This window comes from Thermobia domestica, chromosome 11, assembly GCF_964235325.1.
Source record: "Thermobia domestica chromosome 11, izTheDome1.hap1.1, whole genome shotgun sequence".
NCBI lineage: Eukaryota > Metazoa > Arthropoda > Insecta > Zygentoma > Lepismatidae > Thermobia > Thermobia domestica.
The window spans coordinates 134,293,547-134,319,803 of NC_137464.1; the positions used below are offsets into that span (position 1 = coordinate 134,293,547).

At 36.3% G+C, this 26,257-nt stretch overlaps 1 protein-coding gene across 6 annotated transcripts in view; it reads left to right on the top strand.

Annotated features, from left to right (window-relative positions):
* The window catches only part of LOC145664457 (JNK1/MAPK8-associated membrane protein), a 287,534-nt gene that overhangs the window by 2,228 nt on the left and 259,049 nt on the right, over positions 1–26,257 (top strand). For all 6 annotated transcript variants that reach the window (XM_081731149.1, XM_081731153.1, XM_081731154.1 and 3 more), the window contains exon 2: positions 11,823–11,936. In XM_081731149.1, the coding sequence (XP_081587275.1) occupies positions 11,870–11,936 (67 nt within the window). In that variant the 5' untranslated portion in view covers positions 11,823–11,869. The remainder of the gene's footprint in view (positions 1–11,822; positions 11,937–26,257) is intronic.

Genomic DNA, 26,257 nt, shown 5'->3' on the forward strand with positions numbered 1-26,257 from the left:
CTGCTGGAGCGGACGTTGTAAAGTTAACCCATTGATTTCAATATTCTGTGGTGCACTAACAGTAATTACTTATACTCACACTCTCATTTCTTCATAAAAAAAATGTTTCAATATTTTACCTTTAAAATTTCTGCTTGGTAGAACCGTCTTCTTGAGTGAACCCCAAATGTCTGCAGGTGGCAGAATTGAATAATGAGTTGATTTTGAGTTTATCGTCTTTTTCAGCAGTGGGGCTATACTTACGGGACCTACTGATTGACATGGAATTCGAACCACGGGACAGATTTGAATAGTATGCTATACATCTGTATTTTAAGTGTAGAATTACTTGCGCAAAATCATTACGAGTAGTATATGAAGGTCAAACTAAGTGAGTGCATATGGAAAATGACTGCATTAGCTACAATTTTCGATACGGATCCATAGATTTGTAAAATTTACACAACAAATTTGCAATAATAAGATTAATAGACTAGCGTGTAAAGAATCTGAATATGTTGTGTTGTGCTGTGAGATAGGTTTGCAAGTCGAACCGCAAGTTTTTACTTCGATCATTTCATTCAGTAATTCGATTCCTAAGGAACTGGTTCTGTGGAACAGATCGTGAAATATTGCTAGGAACCAGTTCTTCACGAATTGAATCGGATAGAAATTATGGTGGTTTAGACTGTAATGTTTCTACAGTTATTTTAAACATTGCCAGATTCAAGTGATGATAAATTTAGAATCTTGCTAACTTTTTTCCGATCGTAACACAGTTATAAATTTATGAAAACTTGAATTATGCAATGCATAAAATAATTAAGGGGAAAAACTACAACAAGAACCACCATATTTCTCGCCTGCTGTAAAGGGCACACAACAGACAATAAGAAACCCAAAAGTCAAAGTAGAAAATGTGGAAGAGAAAGAATGAAAAATACGAACTATATATTGATTACATTTATGAAGTGGGGGGGGGGGGTCCACTAACTTCCGCCCTGAACAATTAAAATTGAAAAAAATACTAAAACAATATGAACATCTCACAAAATAATATACTTGAAAGAACAAGCCCCCGAATTCTCCGGCCAGAACCAACTGCGTATCTTAAAATAATGGAAAATTAGAAAGAAATACCTGAAATTCTAGTGTGGTAAATATAGTTTGGCAGCTTGATTCGTGAATAAATGTTTCTCCCCGATATTATAACAAGAACAAAATTTCCTACACCGTATATAATAGCTGAACTGCATTACTATTCCTTCTTAACCAAGTGTAAAGTTCAAACTCCTTTTCGAACGGCTCTAGACCTGTTCAGTATTTTGTTTGTGTGTCCTACTAATAGGAATCAAGAATTAGAGAAGTGGTGCACAGTTCAATGCTTCACTGATCACTAGTACTAATAACTACTGAAAAAGAGTATTAATTTCATTTACGCTAATGTTGGCAACCAATATTAAAAAACACTTACAACATTAGACATGTGTTGCCAGAAGTACAGCTTAACGCACACAAGAAAGTACCACGGCAACGCACGCGAAATGCACCTCCAACAGCGAAGCGAAGCGCATGGTCAAATCATAAGCAAGACTACATGACGTCCAGTCATATCCACACCACTACGCACAAACAGAAAAGCAACAATAAGTCATCGTATGTCTCAATATCAGTAAGGAATCTAGAAGAACAGATACTTCTCAAGACGGAAACCAAAAGATCCAAATCATTGACTCGAACAACTGAAATGGTCGAGGTAAAAACTGGCCGTCAAACCAGTTATGTACGGATTCGTCCATAAGGTAGCTAATAATCACAGTATACAAAGTGAAATGAAATATTTAAAGTAGTCAATGTACTAAATCATGTCGCGCAACTATAGGAGTGTCCGAGAGTTAAGGGATCCACATAATTGTGTAATTTACGTTAGAAATGTGTTACGGTACGCTACTTTGGAACACAAATATGCAAGTAATAAAAACATCGGGATATTTCCTATAACCTCTTCATCAACGTATAAATTCAACACTAAGGTAATTCATTTTATGCCATATTTTGTGTTTTGCTCTATTCTCGTTTATGTGTATTCACCTTCGTTGACCTGCCAGCTCTCTACGGACGCAGTCCTATGCTACCGGTCGGGCCGCACTGCTGCTCTAACAAAGTTAGATAGCTTAGCGTTCCTTTTAGTGCCACCTGGCGCAAGTTAGTTTGTATCTTGAAATTGGTTCGGTTTTATGCACTTTACGGTACATGTTATTGTATATCTACACGCTGTATTTATATGTAACAGTTTTATACTCAGCGCTTCAAAAGTCAATCTGTACTACACATTAATTCAACTCTTCTTAAGAAACATTTGTAATGCAGTGGTTTGTAACAGGGCTGACCATTAGTTATTCATGGTATATCAAATTGCCGGCAGATTATCAATCTATACGGAGTTATTTGCACATACGCCAAGAAAATAACGCTCTAGAAAATATAAGGGCATTATTTAAACTAAAATAATTTTATAAATTGACACCCATATTTCGCATGTGCACGAAGAAACCCGTACTTTTTGTTTTATTCAAACAGAATTCCTAACCCGAGATATAGGCTTCCAAAGATAGTGGCTTAGGCGCCATTTCTAACTTCTGGAATTTCGGCAAAATATTATAATGCTCTATCTCTGGAACGGTTCAGGATGTTTTATTGTATTCTCTAGGTGTAAGATACTAAGACAAGCACATTGAAAGTCGTGAACAACATTTTTTCATAATTGTAATTTTTATTTGTAAGTGAAACCAAATATATCATCTCAATCCTTAGGCCTTTCTTTCACTTTTCCGCATAGTCTCTGCTTTTTGCACACATTTTTACCATCGTTCTGGAAATTTGAAAACCCTTGCGATAGAATTCCATTTCGAGCTGCTGGTAGACACTGACGCACTGTTTGCCGAATATCCTCCAGTATCCCGTAGCGATGGTTTCGCATCTGTTCCTTCACAAAACCGAAAAGAGGGTAGTCGGAGGGTGCCATGTCGGGGCTGTAGGGAGGATCTGGAAGTGTTTCCCACCCACATCTCCTGATATGCTCCATAGTGGCACGTGCAGCATACGAACGCGTATTATCCTGTTGCAGGATGTTCTTTCCAGGACGCTTATCACACAAGGCATGACGGAGCGGAAAGTGTGTGGATGTAGCGGGCAGAATTTATGATTTGTCCAGGTTTAAGAAAGTCAACCAGAGTGCAACCCTGTGCATCCTAGAAGACGCTCCCCAAAACTTTCCCTACCGATTGCACTGTCTTCGCTTTCTTCTTCGGTGGCGAATTCAAGTGGTGCCAGTCCATGCTCTGTCGTTTTGTTTCAGGTTCATAATGATGGAACCATCTTTCATCTCCAGTCACAATACTCGTCAAAAAGTCATCACCTTCATGTCGAAATATCTGAAGAAGGGTTTCGGCTATGGTTAGTTTCTGACGTTTGAAGTCGTTGGTTAATAAACGTGGGACCCAACGGGCACAAACCTTTCGATAACCTAAGCTGTGAATCGTTTCTTGCATCGCACTATGTCCAACACCAAGTTTTGCAGCGATTTCACTCAGTGATACGCGTATCTCCCCTAATCAGCACAACCCTTACCCTGCTGCGTTTCGTGAAGGCATTTCGAGGGCGCCCACTGCGAGGCTCATCTTCGATACTCGTGTTTCCATGCTTAAAATGTTTCATCCACCTCCTAACACTTCTGGCACCCATGCACACATCTCCATAGACACGCTGCAGCCTGCGGTGAATTTCAGAAGCAGATTGGTCCTCTTTAACAAGGAATTCAATCACAGCACGCTGTCGAAACGAAGCATCGCTGCCCACTATTTTGGAAGTCCTGGCTGTGGTCACGTGCTAGCAAGAAACGGCGTCAACATGCAGAAAGAAAAAAGAAAGATCTGTAGATTGAGATGATATACTTGGTTTCACTTACAACTAAAGATTACGGTTGTAAAAATATGTTGCTCACGACTTTCAGCATGCCCCTCGTAATTTACTAATTACAACGATATCCTCCGTTTGGACATTTGTGTCGAAGTTCTCGTGCTGTTTTCTCTTGAATTTTTTAAAATCTTTTTTTTTCTTTCTATCTTCAAAATGCCAATTCCAAAATATTAAATTTTGTTATTTTAATCAGTACCATTCAGTACTACGTGACCTGAAAAGGAAAACTTCCGTTTTTGAGTTTAAGAGGAATTGTATACAATTGAAAATTTTGCCCTACATTAAAACAGCTTCCATTACCATATTCTCACATAGACCTATTTGTCTCATTGAATCGAAATCTAGCCTTATTTGAGATGGCATGTTAATTCTACATAAAGGTACCGGTAAGCAGGGGTGTAGCCAGCAGGTTTGTGTAGGGGGGGCCCGTCGTTTTTGAGGGGGGGCCAGCTACAATGTACAAAGCCAAAAAAAAGTGTTGCTGCTAGTGTTTTTGAGGACTGAAAGAAAGGAAAATTTTGGTTTTCTTCTGGAAAAATAAAAACACTATTTTAGCTTCGTCTTCTTCTTCTTCTTCTTCTTCTTCTTCTTCTTATTATTATTATTATTATTATCCATAAATTATATTCAAGATAGTTTTTATTGTGCTTAATCAAGAACTACTGCCCGGGACCTAACGCTATACTTTTGTGCATAACTATAAAGGTAACCAAGAAAGTTCTGTCCCTTTTCGTGGAGCTCTGTGTTCAACTGGACCTCACACTGTGAGTTGAATGCGAGTGGAGATAAGGCGAACGTCAGTTGTTGGTGTTGGTATATCCAACATACTATCTGGTTGTGGCAATTCAGACACACCGTGAACTGCGTAAAGACAGAGGGAACATGGGACATCCACAGAGCGTCATAAGAGCATGTATGCTAAACGAGTTCAAATTGAGGTCAAACGCCGCTGTAGCGGGACAGAAGATATGCCAGGACTTTGGTGAGGGTGTCGTGACGACGCGGACATTGCAGTGATAGTTTAAGAAGTTTAAGGACGATGACGAAACACCCGAAAACACCACGTGCCAGAAGACCAACATATGTACAAAGAGGAACTGGGACTACAATTCAGTGTGTGGAGAAACCATTCGGCAGCACATCAACTTGTGAAGCACTACAAGTTGGGTCAATGGGTCTCACATATTTTGACTCTGGGCCAGAAGGCAACGCGGCAGTCGCCTGTGTTTATTTACTGTTTCGGAGCCATTTCTGTAATTTCGAAGTGGTTGACATGTGATAAAAAGTGTGTCCTATACGAAGCTCCACGGCGCCGTCATCATTGGTTAGCATCCCATGAACCGATTTCAAAACAGCAGAAACCAGCACTGTACCAGAATAAGATCCTTCTGTGTGTTTGGTGCATCGTGCATCGGGAACTGCTACCAGCTGGTCAGAGTATCAATGCAACTGTGTAGTGTCAGCAGTTGAACTGTGCTCAACAAAAAACTCAAAACTCTGGAGCCATCGCTTCTGAATTGCAAATGGGTCCTCGTTTATGGGACAACGCTAAGTCCCACGTGGCTAAGATGACTCAGGACACCATTTTCCGCCTTGGATGGGAAACAATATTGCAACCACTATATTCCCCGGGTATTGCACCGTCCGATTATCACCTGTTCCATTCTTTGAACAATCACCTTAGAGGACGCCAGTTCAAATCCCTAGTAAAAGCCCAAAATGCACGTGATATTTCTTCGTTTCACGGCCCACCAAGCTCTACCGCGATGGATTCCATGGCCTTCCAGAACGTTTTCAGAAGGTCGTCGATGCTGATTGGGACTATTTTTGATCTTCCAGGTTAGGTGACATATCAATGTTCGAAGGTGGTGGGTGAAAAAGCAACAAGACTTTTCTTGATTACCTTTATATTTAAATTTAAGATCTTGTATACAGATCCTATCTACACAAGATTGATTTTCTTTGAAATTTCACTTAATTTCTTTACGGTTTCCTGACAAAAATATTTATTATTCGTGACTAAAAAAAAACATAATTTTATTACACTGAGTAGAAATAAAAGAGAGCGAATGAAATCCAAATTGAATAAAAGCATTGTTTCTTGCCAAATTTTCCATCCTCTATGTCTTTTAAAACACTTGTTAAAGCATATAAAAATATACTGTACTTACAAATCAGTTTAATACCTTTGTTTTATGGCTGTATTTATAGTACCTTATTAAAACGTTTTTCAAACTGTCAAATATAAATCGCAGTAAATTGTGTAATCTGCTGTCACAAAAAAAGTATCCTATTTTTCGATCGGTATAAGGAAGAGATACTATACTATTTTTCGATCGGTATGGAAAAAAAATATTTCTCCTTACTATTTTACCATAAATTATTAATTGTCAATAAACTTTTTTACTTTTAAATGAATGAAGCGAGATAATTTTACTATGATGTTTTAAAAGCTGGTCATTTGGGGGGGGCCAGGAAACTATTTGGGGGGGGCCGGCCCCGATGGGCCCCCCCTTGGCTACACCCCTGCCGGTAAGTGACAGACACGGCTTTTCAACAGTTGCACCAATCGAGGATTAAAATCAGATAAGATAATCCGTTCATTATTTTCATCTTTGGATAAAAATCTTACATCTTTGCACCAACAGCTTGTGAGAAGAATTAATATTCGAAAGTTGCATAAAATTATCACGTTCACATGACGTCATGGAGTACCGTACATTTGATTGGCTAAAAAGAGTAACAACTGAAAACTGATTCATGTAGCATGTGGTAACTCTTTGTGACTAGATATGGAAAGAAAGCAAACGAAGAACTTCTTGGGAAGGCAATTATGTCCTAATGCTGGGGGAAAACATAAAAAGTATTATTGAAAGAAAACAATGCCATATCAAATACTGAAAAGAAAGTTGCATTTCTAATGTTTCAGAGTAGAAGGGGCGCTCAGTTTATTTATTTATTTATTTTTTTTTTTTTTAGTAATGTATTGTATCTGGGTTTCAGGTATTGAAAGCAAAAAGTTAAAAAAAAAAAAAAAAAGTTCTAACAGGTCACACTTCCTTATCGATCTTTCACACGACATTTTCAAGTGAAGGAGGTTTGAAAGGAACAACTTCCTTTTCTTACATCGTGTTTGGCTACAAACTACACTAAATTCACACTTACTCGCAAAGCGTTATTAAAAGCTTGTAAGGTCTCTAGTGAACGCACACTCATAGAAGAAATCCCATCAGTTACAGCAAGAGGGATTTGTCATTATTGTCGTCTGAGTACCAGAACATGCTGGAAAATGAGCATTCTGACACAGTACCGGTAACGCAGAACGCCACATTGGCAGGAGTTACATGTGAACACTATCGTCCATATTCTGTTTCAATAACTATATGGATATGGTCGGAAAACATTGTATCTTTTATTTATTTATCTAATGCACTTTCTTCAAAATCATTGAATCATCAATTAGTAACAATTTAAGCACAGAGAGTCTGTACATAAAAGTGAATTAATAAGAAAAAACGAATAAGCGGTTAGAAGTTGCTGTTTTTCACTTTAATTTATAACTTGGAACGTCTTTACCCGACGATTGATTCTTGTGAGCATTCAGCTTCTTCGACCCACCCTACATATCGTCTGAAGATGTGCTTTTACTGAGAAGCGGATTTGAGCCAAGCCAACGAAAATAAGCTCCTTTTGACAAACATAGCAGATAGTCGGAGGACGTTCTTGTGTACTGATCACCGAGATAAAGTAATTCTGGTACGCTTATGTATCCGATACTGTCATACATTTCAATTACGGCGTGCCTATACCCATCTGCATTGCAAAAAAATCACTTGCTGAATTTTGAGCATGTTCTTGTACCAGAATACTCAGTTCTCTGAGAACCTTAGTACTGATTAATAATAGTAGTCAAGTTTTAGGAAATAATCCTGATGTTAATTACCTCATTTTCAGTTTTATTGGTAACATTCAAACTGTTAACGTTCTTTTTAGCGTTTGGCTGTATCAATGAGTTCTTTTATTATTGCAGTTCTTTTATTATTTTTTGTGTTATGTTTCGTATTTTTTTTGTTTATTCCGTTTATTTTTATATTTTATAATTTAATTTTTAAGTGCTTCTACTCGATTTAATTTTTTAAAGTTATGTTTAATAACTGTTTATATGTTTTGACTATTATCTGGTTTGGTTGCTTGTTTTGGAGTTTTCCGTCCGTTCATCACCGATGTTATATGAGACATGCACTTCCAACTTAATGTGCATCCTAAGCACATGAGCTCCTACCAGGAATCAAACCCGAGTCTCCCGCTCTGAAAGCGCGTACGCTTACCATATAACAGGGAGGGAGTTACATATTACTTTTGAGGGACGATAGGGGAGAAGAAAATATGATGATCATGAAAAAATAACGAATTCTAAATTTCAACAATTTTACGGATTTCATAGCTTCTTCCTGCCGAAAAAGTGAATTTTGTTTATCTGCCTGTCCGTTTGTTCGTCCCATGTAAACAATGTTCACTCGCGTAAAGGCCATTTTTTACGTATTTTTTTTTTTTTTTTTTTTACCAAATTTTTAAACTTAAGTTTTTTTCTTCTTATTCTAAAGAAAATTCTGTATTGGGGGTTTTCGAAATATATTTCTGCCCTCCAGTATAAGGATAGTTTACTGAAGGGTGAAAATGGATTTTTTTTTTTTTTTTAAATAGCTCTAAGTATTTTGTTTATATTTCATATATCAATATTTCATTAACAACCATATACTGTAATATAAGTAATTTATCTGGGAAATATCTACGAAGGGTAGTTTATTCTTGGTGCTGAGGTTTTTTTTTTGGGGGGGGGGGGTCCGAAAAAAGACTTAGGCGATTTTGTTTATACTTCGTAAATAAATACTTGATTAATAACTTATAATATGGCATAACTTATTTGTCTTTACAAAATCCATGAGAGATAGTTTACTCTTGGGGAATGAGTTTCTTTTGGATGATTGTTTTCAAAAACGACTCAGGCTATTTTGTTCATATTTCATAAATAAGGACTTCATTAATAACTACAATGTGGATAAATTATGTCTTAGAGAATTATCCGCAACAAGCAGTTTATTCGCGAGTTGGAATCTCTTTTTAGATGGCATGAACATATTTCATAAATATGTGATTGATAATGCTATGATGCTGGGTAAACCGGTTCCATAAAAAATATCCCTAAGGGGTAGTTTAGTGTTAGGTGTGAATGTTTTTTTTTACAAACATTTTATGAACAAATGTTTAATTAATAACCGTAATACAAGGTTTCATTACTTATGAAATGTCACAAGGACAGTTTACTTTTGGAGTGAGTTTTCTTCTGGGGAAGTCTTCCGAGAACATTTTATAAATTTGTTTGTGTTTCAGAAGAAAATGTTTCATTAAAAACTTACATAAGATGATTCATTTATTTCAAACATGAGTCGCACATTTGTCTTGATATCACTACACTAAGTTGTGTCAACGCTTGAAAGTTGTCAGTACTTATTTCTGTCCGTATCATTCCGATTTTTACTAAGTTTCTATGCTGAATCATTCTGTTTGCAGTAACAGGAAACAAGAAGCAATCAAGACATGCAATAATTTTAAACAAATGAAGGAGGGGGGGGGTGTAAAGAATGGGGCAACGCGACATAACCTTAGGCGAAAATTGATACACAGTATTAAAACCGCAGAAGAAGTCGTGAGTATAGTGCAAGTACAAACTCCGGGTATTGCTCTCGTTTTGTTGCCTGGAACTGAATTCGACAACTTCCGGAAGAAGAAGAAGAAGAAGAAAAAGAAGAAAATAAGGGGGAAAGTGTGCGACCGGTAACTGGTATTCAACGAAGTCACCTTTGGCTTTCGGAAAATGGCGAAGTTTTTATGGTAGTAACGGGACACCATGAACTAACTTCATGCTTCCCCCAAAATCGAGCTTCTGCAAATAAAAGTGTAGATTTTAGAAGTTTGGAAAAAGGAACTTTTGTTACATACATATACGTATGATAACCAGTGATGCGTAGCAGAAATATTATGAATAAATCATGAATTACGTGAACTTAAAGTGCTGTTTAGCCTTCCACATGGACCTTCAGCAGGGTACAGGTTTCCAGAAGAGCATAAGAGAAGTGAAAATAAGTGTTTTGTGACTATCGACAATGTGCTACGCAGGGGCGGATCCAGGACGGACTTATGCGGGTGGGGTTGTAATACTGCTACTTAGATCTATTTTTTAGAGCTCCAAACCCTGGGATGGGTTTTATTTATATATAACCCCCCAACCCCAACTTCTTCTGGGAAGAGGGGTGATCGTCCCCCCGGATACAACCCTGGACGAATTGTGAGTGCACCAACACCTATTGGGCATCTGCACGGTTACATGATATTAGCGAAGACGACACCAAGCAAGCAAATGCTTGGTCCATGTGAAAAAAAAAAAGAAAAAAATCAGTGACATTTTATTTCCGAACACCATTTTAAGTAAGTATACTTCAAATTTGTGTGTTTCGTAATCGTAATTTCCATCTCAGATTACTTCGGTTTAAGAAAACAGAGGAGTAAGGGGAGGCTCATTTTACTATTTCAGAGAGCCTTTTTGATCAAAATAATAAAAACCAGTCAAGAAAATCTTTTATTCTTCACTTAATGAATGCGAACCAGAAACATCATCAAATCATTGCACTGCTATTGTTTCCAGTGTTGCTAACTATAACGTCAAAGTTAACGAAACTTCGCTAACTTCAAAAGGCTCTCTGAATTCATGAAGCATTGGTCGAGAGTGGTATTTGGTGTGTTTATTATTCATGTAAGGTTGAACTATCTGACAAAATTTCAGAATTTTAAAAGATGGTGTTTTCGAGAAAATGGCGATTTTTGAAAATTTTGCAATTTCTGTAATTTATGACAAAACGTTTGCACACAGAAGCGATATAAATTGCTTTTTGGAAAGCGGGTAACTAAGTCTTATCAACAGTGAAAACAGAATTTTAAAATTCGAACCGGAAGTGCTCAAAAAAATTCGCAAACTTCGACTTTTCAGATAAACTGACGTTCATTTGTTAATTTATGTACAAAAAGATGCGCATGCGCAAACCAAACTATAATAAAATATAGTTTATTTATATACCTGTGTACATACCACAACAAGAATTATAACTCTACCTGTCTCCATAGTTGAATGGTGGGGCTCCGAAGTTGACCATTTTCCATGTCTTCTACAATTCATAAATTGTACTTCCCGTCTTTGATGGCCCATTACTTGGCGGGAAATTTTTTTCGACAAAACAAAAAAATATGGGTCTCTTAAAAACATGTCTAGTTGCTACAAAAAAAAGTTTCAACAATATCTGAGATGGTGATGGTACAATTTAATTTCATTTTTTATTTATTTACTTATTTTATTTTTATTTTTGTTATTTTTTTCCTGAGTTGAAATGGAAGGCACCGTAAGTTTTACCCATTGATTATGCATGTTTATTTCTTTGTAGGAGTATAATTAAATGTTACGCAGGGGGGCACGGTGGCACAGTGGTAGAGCGTTCACCTCCGGCGCTTGGGGTCCCTGGTTCGATCCCAGCTCGCGCCGTGTGGACTTTGTGGTGGACAAACACCGTGCTCGTGGGTTTTCTCGGGGTTCTCCCGTTTCCTCCCACTTTCTTCATTCCACCATTTCACTCATCTCTCATCATCAGCTTCTCCTTTAGCCTAACCGGCATAACTGTGGGACGTAAAACTTAAGGATTTCATTTCATTTTTAAATGTTAGGCAGAAGTTAAGTAGGAAATGCATATTTTTTGTAAGTCTTTGTAAAAGGATATTTTAATTTGAATTAAAATCTAATTTATGTGTTTTGTTTTCAGGTTTCTGGCAAAGTGGAACGTCTAGATGAAATTTAGTTAAAACGAAGATGCTAATCTTATTGGTTTCAGTGTTGATATTTCCGCTTCTAACTTTTGCGTATAGTTACGAAAGAGGTAAGAAATTAGTATTTGATGCAATTTGATTTGATTTGATTTGTATTGCATTCCGGAGACTTCATTGTGTGTGGCATTGAGGTTCGAATGGTATGGAACATACCAATAATTACATTGTAGTGGTACCGTAAGGTGTGTTGATAACGGAATGAATTGGATATTTTAAATACAGAAACTAAAACTGATTTTATTATGTAATGATGATTTCATTTCGCGGTGTTTATGATAACTTTATGGTTGTTTTACAAATCAAGTACCATGTTGCCGGTATCTGTCTGCTTCTTTCTGGGGAAAGCTTTAAACCAATTTTCTTTATTCTTTAAAATAACATACGAGTTAGCTGTATAATTTCGGCGTATATTTTATCTTGTGGAAGACCTTCTATATTAGTCTATCTTAATTTTTCTACATTGCAGTGGAATTGTTCGAACAGTTGCTGAAATACAGTTGTTTTGGGAGCATTATTTATGTAAGAAAAGCTTGTAAATTTAATTTGTATATTGCAATCCTACTTCATATAGAGGGCGCTAAGAATAAGAACAAATGGATTCAGGACTATAGAATATATAAAGAATGAGGAATAGTAATGAATGATGTAGGAAAATATGTACAGTATAACTGCAGTAAGAGGTTGGAATTTTTTTTTATATACTATACACATGATGAGGGTCTGTTACCACCTCTCGTGTGTTGTATGCATTATTAACAAATATAAAAAAATACTCCTTGGAGTGGATATTCGAACTGATGTCCTTTGAATTTATAATCTAGCGCCTTAACCACCACAGCAAGATCGCTGCTTGGTAAGTGTTTAGTTTGTTGGCATGTTTCAAACGTTGTTCTTTCTATATTTCGGATACTGATTACACAAACACCATTGCTGCAATGTCTGTTGTCATTTACAAAACGCATATTAGCACCAATCATAGCACGCATAACTCTTTGAATAATCCGCTAGTAAATGAACTACCTTTGTCTAAAACACTTTCATAAAAAATTACATACTTTAAAATTACTTTGTGATAGAAAAACGAAACCAAAGTACTTGCTGTAACGTTGGGAAGAAAATCTGCAATTGTGTATCTTGTACAACTGTCTACAACAACTACTAGATATTTGTGATTCAAAATATTATTAGGTGAGTAGGTTCCACCTACATCGATATGTAAGCGATAGAAGGGTGGAACTGACAGGAAAGTAAGTAAACTACCATAGGGAGAACCAATTTTCGATTTGGAGACCTGACGTGTCGTACACTGACATACATATATTTCTTCTGATACATATATTTCATGAACATGAAGAAATATATATATATGCCTTCTGATATATATATTTATTCATGTTCGGAAAATACATTGTTTTACTAACATGTCATAAGCTTTAGAATAACCAGAATAAGCAGATCTAACACAGAAGTATGACAAGCATTAAAATCCTTGTAACGCAGAGGAGTAGGGACTGCAACTAAAAATTTTGTACCTTAAGATGTTTTCTGTTTTCTATATAAAGTACCATCCTTAATAGTAAAATATAATGTTTGCCGTTCTGTTTTAGGATTTCTATCTTTTTGTTGCAACCAAGAAAAAATATCTTTGAGAAAAGGATCTTTGCGTTGCTCTGTTCCCAAATCCGGTTCATTCAAAACTGAAAATGAATTAACTATGTCCTGACTAAAAAAAAAAATCTCGCATCTTCATTCTTTTCTTCGTCAGCCAAATCTTTAGAAGGGTTTGAATATCGTGAAATGGCATCTGCTTCTGAATTGCTGGAGCCACTGATATGTGAAATAGTAAAATTATAGGATTCAGTTTCACTAAGCCATCTGGAAATTTTGCTTACATTCTTTGTTTGCTTTAAATAAATTAAGATGTGACAGTCAGTTTTTAAATGAAAATGTCGTTCCAAAAGAAAATATCTAAATGAACGTAAAGAACACAGTAATGCTAGTAATTCAAGCTGATATGGGTGTAATTTTCTCTCGCTAGAATCATCGCTGTACTGCAATAACTAATAGGAACTCGTTTTGTGTTGTCAGGTTGTTTTAACAGTCCCAAAAGCGCTACGGTTGAAGCATCAAAATAGAGGTACAGAGGATAATCAGTCTTATATCTCATTAAACAAGGAGCTTAAATTCTGGCCTGTTTGATATTATTAAATGCTGTCTCTTGCAGTTCTTTCCATCGAAAAGGATCATCTTTTTTCAACAATAAAAGTAAAGTTTCTGCCATTGACTGAAGTTAGGCAAATACGAGCGAACAAAAGAAGCCGATTAAAAAAAAAAATGACCTGTTTGTTTGTTTTCGGACGTTGATAATTAGAAATTGAATTTATGATTATTTTCGAAATAGACAGACCATCTTTAATAACAGTGTGTCCAAGAACACCTAATGAAATATATTCTATTTTTTCTGGGGAAAGCTTTAAACCAATTTCCTTTATTCTTTAAAATAACATACGAGTTAGCTGTATAATTTCGGCGTATATTTTATCTTGTGGAAGACCTTCTAAAATAAGCTCTATTAATCTATTTATACCACTAATAGATGTCTTGACCCCTTGAGGCAAGAAACGGAGATAGTAAGAACCAAATTGAAAAAGCTGTCTTGCTGTTGATTCTTTAGTAAGGGGAATATTAAAGAAAGATCCAAAACCATCACTAGAACATAAATATTTGCGTCCTGCAAGGTTAGTCAATATTTCCTAAATAGGAGATCTGGAAAACTGTCTGGAATCACTTTTTCATTAGTATATCTCTCGTCCTGTGTAAATCGAAATTATTCATTCTTCTTTTTAACAAGAATTGTCGGAGAATTACAAGGGCTAATACTGAGCTCAATAATTTGGTTTTCAATAAGATATCTATCTGATTTTTAATCTCATCCCGTACATGATGGGAATTGCGGACGACTCACTGGAATATTATCTATTAATTCAATTTTATACTTGTATTCTTTAGCATTTCCATAATCCAATTCGTTCCAGGAAAAACAAAGGTAGAATTCTACTAAATCGTACAATTGCTGTTGTTGGTGTGGCAATAATTCAGAATTAACATTAAAACGATTTTTGTCATAACCTTTAGGAAAAGATTTTGTATCTACTGCATTCAATTGATGTTCATTATTGTTAGCAAAACTAACAGGAGTAGCAAATTTAACAAAACTGAATGAATTATTGTTATGATCAATTACTGCAAGATGATTTTTTTTTTTTTTTTTTTTTTAATCTTGGTCAATTATACTATTCTAAGGAAAATCTTTATACACTCGAAAGTGATGCGTAAAACACTGTCCTATTTTAAATTTCACTAAAGCAATCTGATCCCTTTCTTGGAAGTTTCTTGTAATTCTCCGAATAAAAATTGTTCCTTTTAATATTTTATTCTTGTTACTTAAAATATTGCCTGAAATTATACTGATTGTACTTCCTGAATCCAATAGAAATAAATGTGGCTTATTATCAATTTAAACTTTAGCATAGGCAAATTAGATTCAGAATGAATAGGCACAGAGTACCGTGTACCGTTTCTAATATTATCACACATACTACTGACTACGTTATTCCTACTATTTGACTTATATTCTGATTCATAACATTGGCTGTATTAACTGAAGCTACATGCGTTTGGCTTATTGGAGGGTGTGGTTGAGTCGAAAGCAAGGAGGAAGGATTTCTTCGCTTCGAGCGCGAACGCTCATATGATTCTATACACACAGATTTCTGTTTGCGTGTGTGAGCAGCTCTCTCACGCGCATTGCTCTTTGCAGCTAAAGCCTCTATTTGGATTGATATTCTGCAGCTGAAAGGATATGCTTGCTTGTTCTTCACGCAGAAATACAGATTCGTTTACATTATGAGAATGAGAATCTAAAATATTCTCTTTTTGCTGTGTAGCGTTATCACTAACAGGATGTAAATCATGTTCGTGTGTCATTGTAAAGGATTTTAAGCGCTGAACACGCGTGCTAACTATGAAATTAATTTTCCTCGCAACCTAAGTACTTTGCTAACTCAACAATACACGTGAAAGATTTTCTTGGCACAGCGGAATAGAATGAAGGCAATAATCCGTCTATTAGTGAGTTTATTTGTTCTGTTAACGGCATTTTCGGATCGCAACTTAATATTAACTAGGGTGGATTGATTTAAATCACGATTTTGATCAAGATTTAAACCACTTGATTTTTTTTAAAAATAAAAACCGTTGATTTAAATCAAATTCCGAAATAAAGTGAAAATAGGAAATCCTACTTCTGTTCTGTTATTTCTGTTATGGATGATGATAATCGCAATACAATGAGACCCAAATGTATGTAAGCGCAGAATGAAAACGAGTATCATGCAGAAGATGATTAGGGAAAATCCGTTTTGAACGGATAACGGGTGAATCCTGATTTCTTCTCTTCGTAACATATGGTTTTTAAATCGTTAACTATTCCAACGGGGAAATCACATTAAGGACGAAAATTCTTTTGTGATCACGTCTGTTTGTTTCCAGATAATAGGGGTGTATTTAGAGGGGCCCGATCCCTTCTCCGAAACAAACAAACAAAATCAGATTTTAAAACTTTAGGCGAAATTTATGTACTAAATACATAGAAGTTCGTCGGGGATCGTAATACGGAAAATTTTGGATGTGTTAAAATATCGAATAATACTTTTGATAAATTGGATACTTTCAAATATCTAGGATCAATCTTAACAGACGAAAACGATATTTACGAAGAAATTAAATGTCGACTAAAAGCAGGGAATTCGTGTTATTATTCAGTTCAATATCTCTTGTTGTCGCGAATTCTGTCGAGGAATTTGAGCTTAAAATATATAAAACGATAATCATGCCTGTTGTTCTGTATGGTTGCGAAACATGGTCGCTTACTATGAGGGAAGAGTATAGACTGAAAGTATTTGAGAAGATCCTGAGACGAATATTCGGACCCAAGAGGAACGGGAATGGCGAAAACTTCATAACGAGGAACTACATAATTTATACGGTTTACCAAACATTGGTAGGGTCATCAAGTCTAGGAGACTGAGATGAGCAGGTCATGTAACTAGGATGGAAGAAAGTAGGAACACTTTCAAAGTCTTGACTGGAAGACCAATCGGAAAACGACCATTAGGAAGACCTAGGCGCAGATGGGAGGACAATATTAAGATGGATCTCGCAGAAATAGGAATACAAAGTAGAAACTGGATCCAGTTGGCTAAGGATAGAAGTCAGTGGAGAGCTTTCGTAAATGCGATATTGAACCTCCGGGTTCCATAGGCCATAGAATTAGTTAAATTTAGGGGAAATGTATGTACTGAATATGTATTTCGTGCCGCTAGCTAGTTCCGATTTTTTTTTTTTTTTTTTTTTTTTAAATATACCCCTGCCAAATATCAGTAACTTCCGTGAATAGAAAAGTGTCATGTTGATAAACGTTGCTCTTTGTTTTTTCCTTAATTCTTAAGAAACATTGTTTGGGATTGAAATAGGTTAACGATTGGGGATTAATTCAAAATTCAACCCCAATACTTTCACTTAATGGCATAATTAATATTTAACACTAATTCCTAATGTTTTTTCTTCAGTTCGCGACTTGTATTATACGAGGAGAAAGATTTGATTTAAATAAAAGAAATCGATTTAAATAAAAAAATCAACAAAAATGAATTTTTTAAAAAAAAGTCATGATTTTTTTCCACCCTGATATTAACCTCCAGTTATGATAAATATAGTCTAAAACTGGTTCAGAATCTAGCAGTTCTCTACTTCTTATTTCTTGTTCTAAAACTTGAGTAATAATATTGTCCTGACTATCAATTTCCTAGAGCCAACAGAAAGGCACGCGCTCCATTATCTAAACAATATGGTAAAAGATATCGTTTCTGTAGGTCACGAAGGGAATAGATAATGGAAAAATCCTCAAAATAATTAAAAAATAACTGAACCGGCTGATTCAATTTACCAGAAAATATAGGGGTTCAGCTAAACGATCTAACGCAGATGAAATGACATGACTATTCTCCATTATAACCATAATTCTAAATCTCAACTTCTAATCACAATAATAAGTAAATAACTTGCACTACTATATATATATATATATATATATATATATATATATATATATATATACTACACCAAAGAATAAATAGCACTTTATGTATACTATAAGAAAAAAATATAACAACTCGGAGGACCCACAAATGAATCAATAAACAAAGAAACAACAAAACAAAAGTTACTCTAAGGGAGCAAATGCGTAAACGTTGGGTGGGTGGGTAGAATCAAAATAATCCTACTCGAACTTATCTCAGCAAAACAATAAATTACACTATACTCTTTTCTCAAAATGCATCATCATTATGTTCACCTCTATAAGATTTATCTTCACGAATCTCTGACATGCTCCACTTTAACTGTAATCTACTGCAACTATTACGAGCCACTAGTGCAATTTCTAACTATATTGTATCTAGAACCAAACCAAGGGCGTAAACCGCACAAGTCTTAAAAAATAATCAATAATCAAGAGAAACTAAGACAATTGAAACCCAGCTAATCGCCACCACGTGCCGTGGTGGGAACATCAGTTAATAGCTCATGTTATGATCACTAAATGCTAAACTTAGGGATGTAAAATATGGGGATGAAATCTGATGTTTGAATTTAAATAAAATTCAGATGTTTTAATTTTGTAAAAAGTGACTATTCCGAATGATGAGGCGAAAAGAGTAAGGTTATGAGAATAAATTAAGCCTGTGTAACTGCTGGTGACTGGCGTCGTCCTCGTCGTCTGGAATGATGAATGTTCCTTTCTGGCGTCTTCTACTCTCTGGATGGAAATTGGAGGAATGGCGCTAGTTGACATCTGGAACCAAATCCTGTCAAACTGCTAGGGACGTTGATTCAATTCAGTGATAGATGTTGTCCTTCATCTCTGTTTCACAAATCTGATGTTCTGCCAAACTGTTTCTGTGGTGATGAACCCCTGAATTTTATTCCAAAAGGTATGGAACTGGACGTCTTCAGTGGAATGATGTCTTCTTCACTCGATGCAACTTCTATCAAATCTTCGTGTTGAATACCCCTTGTGTACGTGTACCCCATAATTTTCCATGCGATGACTTGTGGTCAGTGAACTAGGAAGCACCAGGATAGCGGAAGGAAATGCACGAAAGCGGGAAGGGAAACTAGTCTTACGTTTATGAGCAGCTTTTGTAATGACAACAAGAAATACATGTTTATATGAGCTGTCTGTGAATGTACAACATGAATAAGAGTTTTGTCTCGAATAAATTGAAGATTTCAATAATTTCAATAAAATTTATTTGTAAAATGAAAATAAGGTGATTAAGTGATGATTAAATTTAAGAAATTCTGACAGAAGCACACATAACTACGAGTTACTTCACACAAGTTACAATAGTGATGCTAACTAAGTTAAGTAGAAGTTTCTTCGTGCCGGTCTAAATTTTTCCTTATTCCTTTAAAATAATCTTACTCTCCGAAAATCAATAAAAAAAAAGAAAGTCTTTACCTCTACACGAACTCTCACTACACGTTCGTACAAAAAAATCACAAGCACAAATATTAATTACGTGTCTAATGAATTATAATACAAATGAAATTATTTGATTATAATACAAAAGAATTGATTCGCCCACTTGCGACTTGCGGTGTAGAGTACTTTTGCTTCCTACAGTAGTGTTATTTGTTTAGTCCATTGGTGTGAACAGACAAAGAGGGCTAGGTACAACCTGCGAGAATTCTTTATAGTTGAATTGTGATGATTTTTTTAGATGCTTCCAAGACGAAAATGTGTTCAATATTCAGAACAGGCTCGTATCAAGGAGGGTCTAGAGGGGCCACCGCTCCCCTAAATTATTTTTTGCCCGCTCTAAAAAATAACGCTAAAGAGAATATTCAATCTGATTGTAAACCAGTGAAATTCTTGCAATTATATTTGCCAAATTCAACTTTCCTAATTCTACTCATTTCTGTGTAAAATTATGTTTCTTGCGAGATACACCAAACTTCTTCCATTGCCTTTATCCATTTAAAGAATTTCAAACCGTACCCTATTATTGCAACCTGGACAGGCATCCAAGGACACCAGGTGCACTTCTAAACAAAAGTATCATAATCCACAACGCTAGTTCTGAATATTAAGAAACTGTTGTATCTCGCTTATTTTGGAAGATAGAAAATTGAGTGCAAACGTTGAATAAAACATCTATTTTGTATTGATATAATCTAAAATTGCTGTCATATATTTTAGTTCTAATGATTAAAAAATAAATACTTCAATTTTAATTATTAATATGAACAAAGAACAAAGAGCTTGTATTAAGCACACAAAAATGAACAAAAATTTACTGTTTCGATAAATAAATACAGATTCTGTAAATAATAAATAAATGTACAATTTTATGGTATTTTTTGATATCTTTGTCATTGCCCCCTCAGTCGTCATTTCTGTTCCTCCCAATAAATCGGGCTGGCTACGGACCTGATTTAGAACTACAATCTCTCTACCCATTTATTAAGACAGTAAAGAAGGATAGTGATGTACATTCTGAATAATGTTCAGCTCAATTTTCCATTGCCAACAGTTGAAAATCTGAAATAGATCGTCATTTAGAAACGAAAAAACATCAATCGGCAGTCAGTGCAACTGCTTCCAGTGCAACGGTTTCTGCAATTTTTCGAAGTAAGGATTTCGGGCAGAAGGAACAAATGCTCGCGGCAGCAAAAGCATGTTTTGCGTTTGACACAGTGGAGCATAATCAGTCATTTCGTTAAACAGACTTTGAACGGACTGTGATTCTAAGTTCATCAACAAATGCCTCGAATCCCGGTGTTCGTGTGCAAGAACAAAAGTTGAATTATAATGAGTGTGATTAGCCCTTACGCGGTTTGAGAAATGCAGAGACTTGGATCAAATAAATTATATTGCAGTATATACAATTCTTTATATGATAAGTCTACGAAACGATTTTTATTGTTGGTTCGCTACTTTTATTTGCTCTGCTTTATTCACAGCAAGGTATCAGTTTTTCATTGTTTTATTCATTTTCTTAAAGGTCAGTATGTTCCGATGGTTGAAGATTCAGCATTGGTCGCTAAACTCAAAGCAGAATTGATTGAGTCATGTAACTGTGTTTTTCTTCCTCTTGTAGCTCGGCCGAAACTTACGAACAAATGGGGTAGTGTGTGTATCGAATGTTAAGAAATATATGTGTGTTCATTTTATTCAGTTTGTGTTGAGTAGATTGAGCAGCGGTCCACACCTTTCGCAGTCATTAACATTTTGAATTGGGTAAGACTTAACTCAGTAATTGAATGGGATAATGTCCAGATCAGCTTGAGTTACATTAATAACTTGTCAAAGAAACAATTCCTACCTGTTTGATGAGATAATAAATGTAAAGAAGTGTGCTATTACTGAAAAAAATAAGGAATGAAAGACTGCTCAAATGAGGATAGATTTAAGGTGGATCACCACCCGGAAGTCAGCATAAACATTAGTTCATTGCCTTAACCAACGCGTAAAGAAATGGCACATATTATAAGTATTACACTATAAAATAGAGCTATGCTTCAGCTACAACATGAGATACTATTTTCTATGCTTACGTATTCTGTTAGCTAAAAAAGTAACATATAAGAGGAAAACTTGATCAGTTTTAAGATGAGTACGCAAGATGGCGCTTGCTGTTAGATTTTGCTACTCCTGTGCTCAGTTTTGTGAAATTTTTACTTACAAGCATAAATTATTTTACAAGTAGTTGTCTCATTACGGAATATGGATATTATATTACCGTTTTTCGTGTTATGTTTTACATTTTATCTAAATATTATTTTGTGTTTATGGAAATAGTTTTAGCGGCTGAATCTCATGCTTACGCAGGACGCCATAACGCTTCGTTGCCAAACTTACATGTGTACTGTTGCAGACACAGTAGTAGGGCAATTCCTTGTTAGCGTTTGAAGTCCAGAGGCGAGATCTAAGTAAAAGATCGAAGAGCCAAAGGAAGCAAAGAGAAAAGGAGAATAAATTGAAGAAACAGTTAAGCGATTTTCAATTTTTAACTTTGTTCCTACGTAATACAAAGATAATAATACAAAGATAGTTTATTTTGACGATCATTTTGAACGTTAAATATGTAGCCTAATATGCGTTCTTTCTTTTTTCTTCTTTTCTTTCTTTCTTCCTTTATTTTTGCTGAAACTTAACTTGCTTAGGTAAAATATTATATCTTCTTGAAAATAATGTATATATGTTTTTGAGTTTTCATACATACACAAATAGTTGCCTGAACCTGTTAGTGGAAAATAGTAATTAATTCCACTTACTAGGGAAGGTCGTGGTGTGTTACTCTGACTTCATATTGATACTATGCCCAGTCAACTCCTTTTTACATATGAAACAATTAGGCAACCGGAGAAATCCTTGATCGCAAGCTTGTTCGAATGATGGGCGTTAAAATTTCAAAATTGAAGAGTTTTTCAAAATAGTTTGAAGAAACCATTTTTTGAGATACACGCTTCATTTTTGGTACTGGGGTGTTTTCTTGGGTACTCGACGGAATGGTGAGGTCAAACCGTACGCATTTTGCAAGATAAGGAACTTATTGGGGAAGGAGTGAAGGGTAATGGCGTCTTACAACTTGCAAATTGCATCCTATTTGGCACACCGGATAAATAGGCTAATAAAATTTATTTGAAACCAACTGTATTGTCATTCAAATGTCACTTTCTGTGTGGCAACCTAAACATTAAAGAATGACATTTGTCTCCGAAACGCTTTGCCGCGGGACTAACTTCAACGCGACTCCCAACCCAGCCGGCCTCTGTGCATTGTGGAAAGAATGAAATATTTCAGTTGAACATCCGATGGTTATACCCTTTAGGCTAAGGAAGACGATGATAAAGGCAAGTGAAAGGTGATGGAAGAATTGATGGAATGAGAAGAAGGGAGGAAACAGGAGTACCCCGAGAAAACCCATGGACATGATGGTATCCATTGTGGAAGACGGTGTTTCAATATTTCATCGGTAGCCATTTTTTTTAAAATTTCAACGGATTTCAATGGCGATTGTTTGAAAATAGTGGCCGAACTTCAGACAATGTTTTACGGTATTTCGCGAGAAATGTGACCAAAAAACAAACAATCTGCTAGAGATGATGTATGTAAACAGCGGTTTTCTCGAGAATAAAAGTCACCTGGTTCACAACTTTGAGCGCACATTCCCGCTAACCATTTTTTCTTCTTTAAATTTTTCGCTCTATTTTCTCGTTGAATATCTTAAAATATTTCCTGGTGTTTGACCAATATTACCCGATAATCGACATTCCAATTGCTGAAAACTAAACACATGGCTAGCGATGATGTATTAGATCACCGTATTCTGCGATGCATAAGCATAGGCCGACAGGATTCAGAGTACCGCGGCAGGGCAAGCCTGTCTGGCGCTGCTCGAGCTGTTTGGACCTAGCTACAGAAGGGGAAGAACCAGGCCAGTAGTCAGTCCAAAAATACAGGGGAGTGGTAGAAGTTAGGGGGGCGATCCAACCATATTATAGTTCAACATTATGTTGTTGTTCATTTGCAAGCTTATCGTAAACATTTTAGGGGAGCCCGGCCCCCTAGACCCCCGGGGATACGGGCCTGGGAAGAACACAACAATATAGATCATCACAAGTTTAATTATGAATATCACGTCGTTCTTTATTGAATTTTGCACCCCTGGCAAAGCGTTTCCAAGACAAATGTGATTGTTCAATTTGAAAGTGGCCACACAGAAAGTGATATTTGAATAACAATATAGTCGAATAGGGGTATCAAATACATTTTATTAGCGTATTGGCCCCAGGGGTAAAAGTGAAGGAGAATGCGGGGACGTTGTACCCCCACTTCGAAAAAAAATTAAGGCGTCCTCCCAGTTCGGAAAAAAAACTATAATGGATATAGATAGGCAGGGGAACGGCTTTGCGTCATGCCGCTACCTACCATCCCTCCACCTTTTCAGATCCACTTTTATCACTGGTTGGCCCAGTATGTCAAATGGGAGGCAATTTGCATGGTGTAAGACGCCATTACCCTTCACACCATTCCAAATAATTGCCCTTATCTTGCAAAATGCACACGTTTTAATCTTACTACTGTGTTGGGTATCCAGGAGAACTCCCTGATATCAAAACTGAAGCGTCTATCTCAAGAAATGGTACTTCAAACTTTCTGCAGAATCTGTTCAATTTTGAACTTCTAACGCTCATAATTCGAACACGCTTGCGATCGAGGATTTCTCCGGTTGTCTAATTGTTTCATATGTAAAAAGGCGTCGACTGAGCATAATATCGGAACGAAGTCAGAGTAATATCCCGCGACATTCTCTAGTTAGTATTTAAAAATTCATAAAACCGTAAAGCTTGATTTTTTTCCCCTATAATGAAAAGTAAGTATTCAGACCCTATAGCTTCACTTGAGAAATGCAAATCCTTTTTCTACTCCGGAGCTGCAGTGACTCCGTGGTAGAGCATTGACATCTTGTATGCGGGGTCACTGGTTCGATCCAAGCTTTGCCAGGTGAGATTTTTGGTGGACACACACCATGTGTGGATTTTCTCAGAGTTTCTCTTTGTGGTCCTACTTTCTCATTCTACCATTTAATTCATTCTTATCATCATCGTCTCGTTTAGCCTATATGGCATAACCGAGAGACGAATTTTTTTTTTTCTGTAACGTCCTATCATTGTGCTTCGAAGGAAAGATAGAAGGTAATGATGACAACGAGTGAAATGGTTGAATGAAAGAAAGGGAGGGACCCGGAGGAAACTCCATTTATGTTTTGTCCACCACAAAACTCACTTGGCTCGAGCTGGAATCCAGCCAAAAACCTGACGCACCAGAAGTGAGTGATCTATGTCTAGCTTTTATTGATCCTATATTCTAACGAATATTGTCCGTGAATTCCGAATTGTAAGTGATACGTTTACCGCTTGCGGTTTCAACATAAGAATAAGGAGCGGAGATGGAACCCATGTTTGGGACGCTGAATCTATATCAACAAACAATTTATTGTTATCGCTTACCGTTTTGCTTTATGTAAATTGAAAGTGTGATAAGGGGCAATGCGGAGTGACTGGATGAAATAGCTACAATTATTGGCATAAGTCACTGTTCAATCTGTATCATTATCCACTCTGTGCTCAGATTTCGGAATGTGTGTGCCAGGATGGTATCACCCCAGTTGATAGACGAACTGAAGCAGCGATGTGTTGATGTGTCACGAGATTTTGCCACGCCGTAAACGAGAAGGTAGTGACTTTCAGAAGAAATTCGTTACTGCGTATGAAACATAGGTGCATTATTGCATTCCGGAAGTAAGAAAGCGAGCATGCAATAGTAGTATCCATTATCGGACACAACCATCTACAGGGAAGTTAGTACTTTCTTTTGGGACCAAAAGGGTGACATTTTGGAGCGTTACAGCATAGGGGACGCATAGTCAATAATATCTTGTATTCCGATCTCCAAAAAGGTCCTAAACTTACTATACGAAGTAACACGGACTTCTGAAAACAAATTTCCTCTATAACATAACAATACTCGGCCTAATACTACTGCCTGTGCAGTGGATGCGATCATTGAAAATCTTCATTTCATCCTCCTTTGGTACCGAATCTCGCCTGAGTGGTGAAAGGCACTAAAGATAAGGAAGTTGCAATTTGATGAAGAGGTGCAACGAATGGTGTATGACTGATTGCGTATCCAATAAATAAATAAATAAATAAATAAAAGATCTTTAGAGGCATTGGGACACTTTGTAAGTAATGGAAAACTTATATTGAGTGTAGAGTGGATTGTGTAGAAAAATGAAATTCATTTGTTCCATGCTCACTCAATATTTTCCTTTTTTTAAGTTTTAAAGGTTTTTTGACACTTCATAACACTAGAAAATTGTTGTTTCCGTAAGTACTGGATATGGAAGTGGAGATACAATTTTAACAACCGGTTCCAAGAATCTGAGAAATTATAATAACCGGTTCGGGCGAACTAGGTGAATGACACCATTAAGTAAAGCAATAGACCCGTATGCTCTGTCAACGATAAGGCCATGAGCGTCCGCAGCGGAGGCAAGGGGACAATCGCTTTACCCTGCATTTTCGAAAGGTGTTTGGTTGTTTCAAAACGCTTTTACCCAGAAACACACATGAAGGAACATTATATTTGGTTACACCTACTAGAATATATAATATAGACCTACTTAATGTAGTCCACAAAGATATTCAATATGCCTCAATAATAACTGTTTTGCATCAT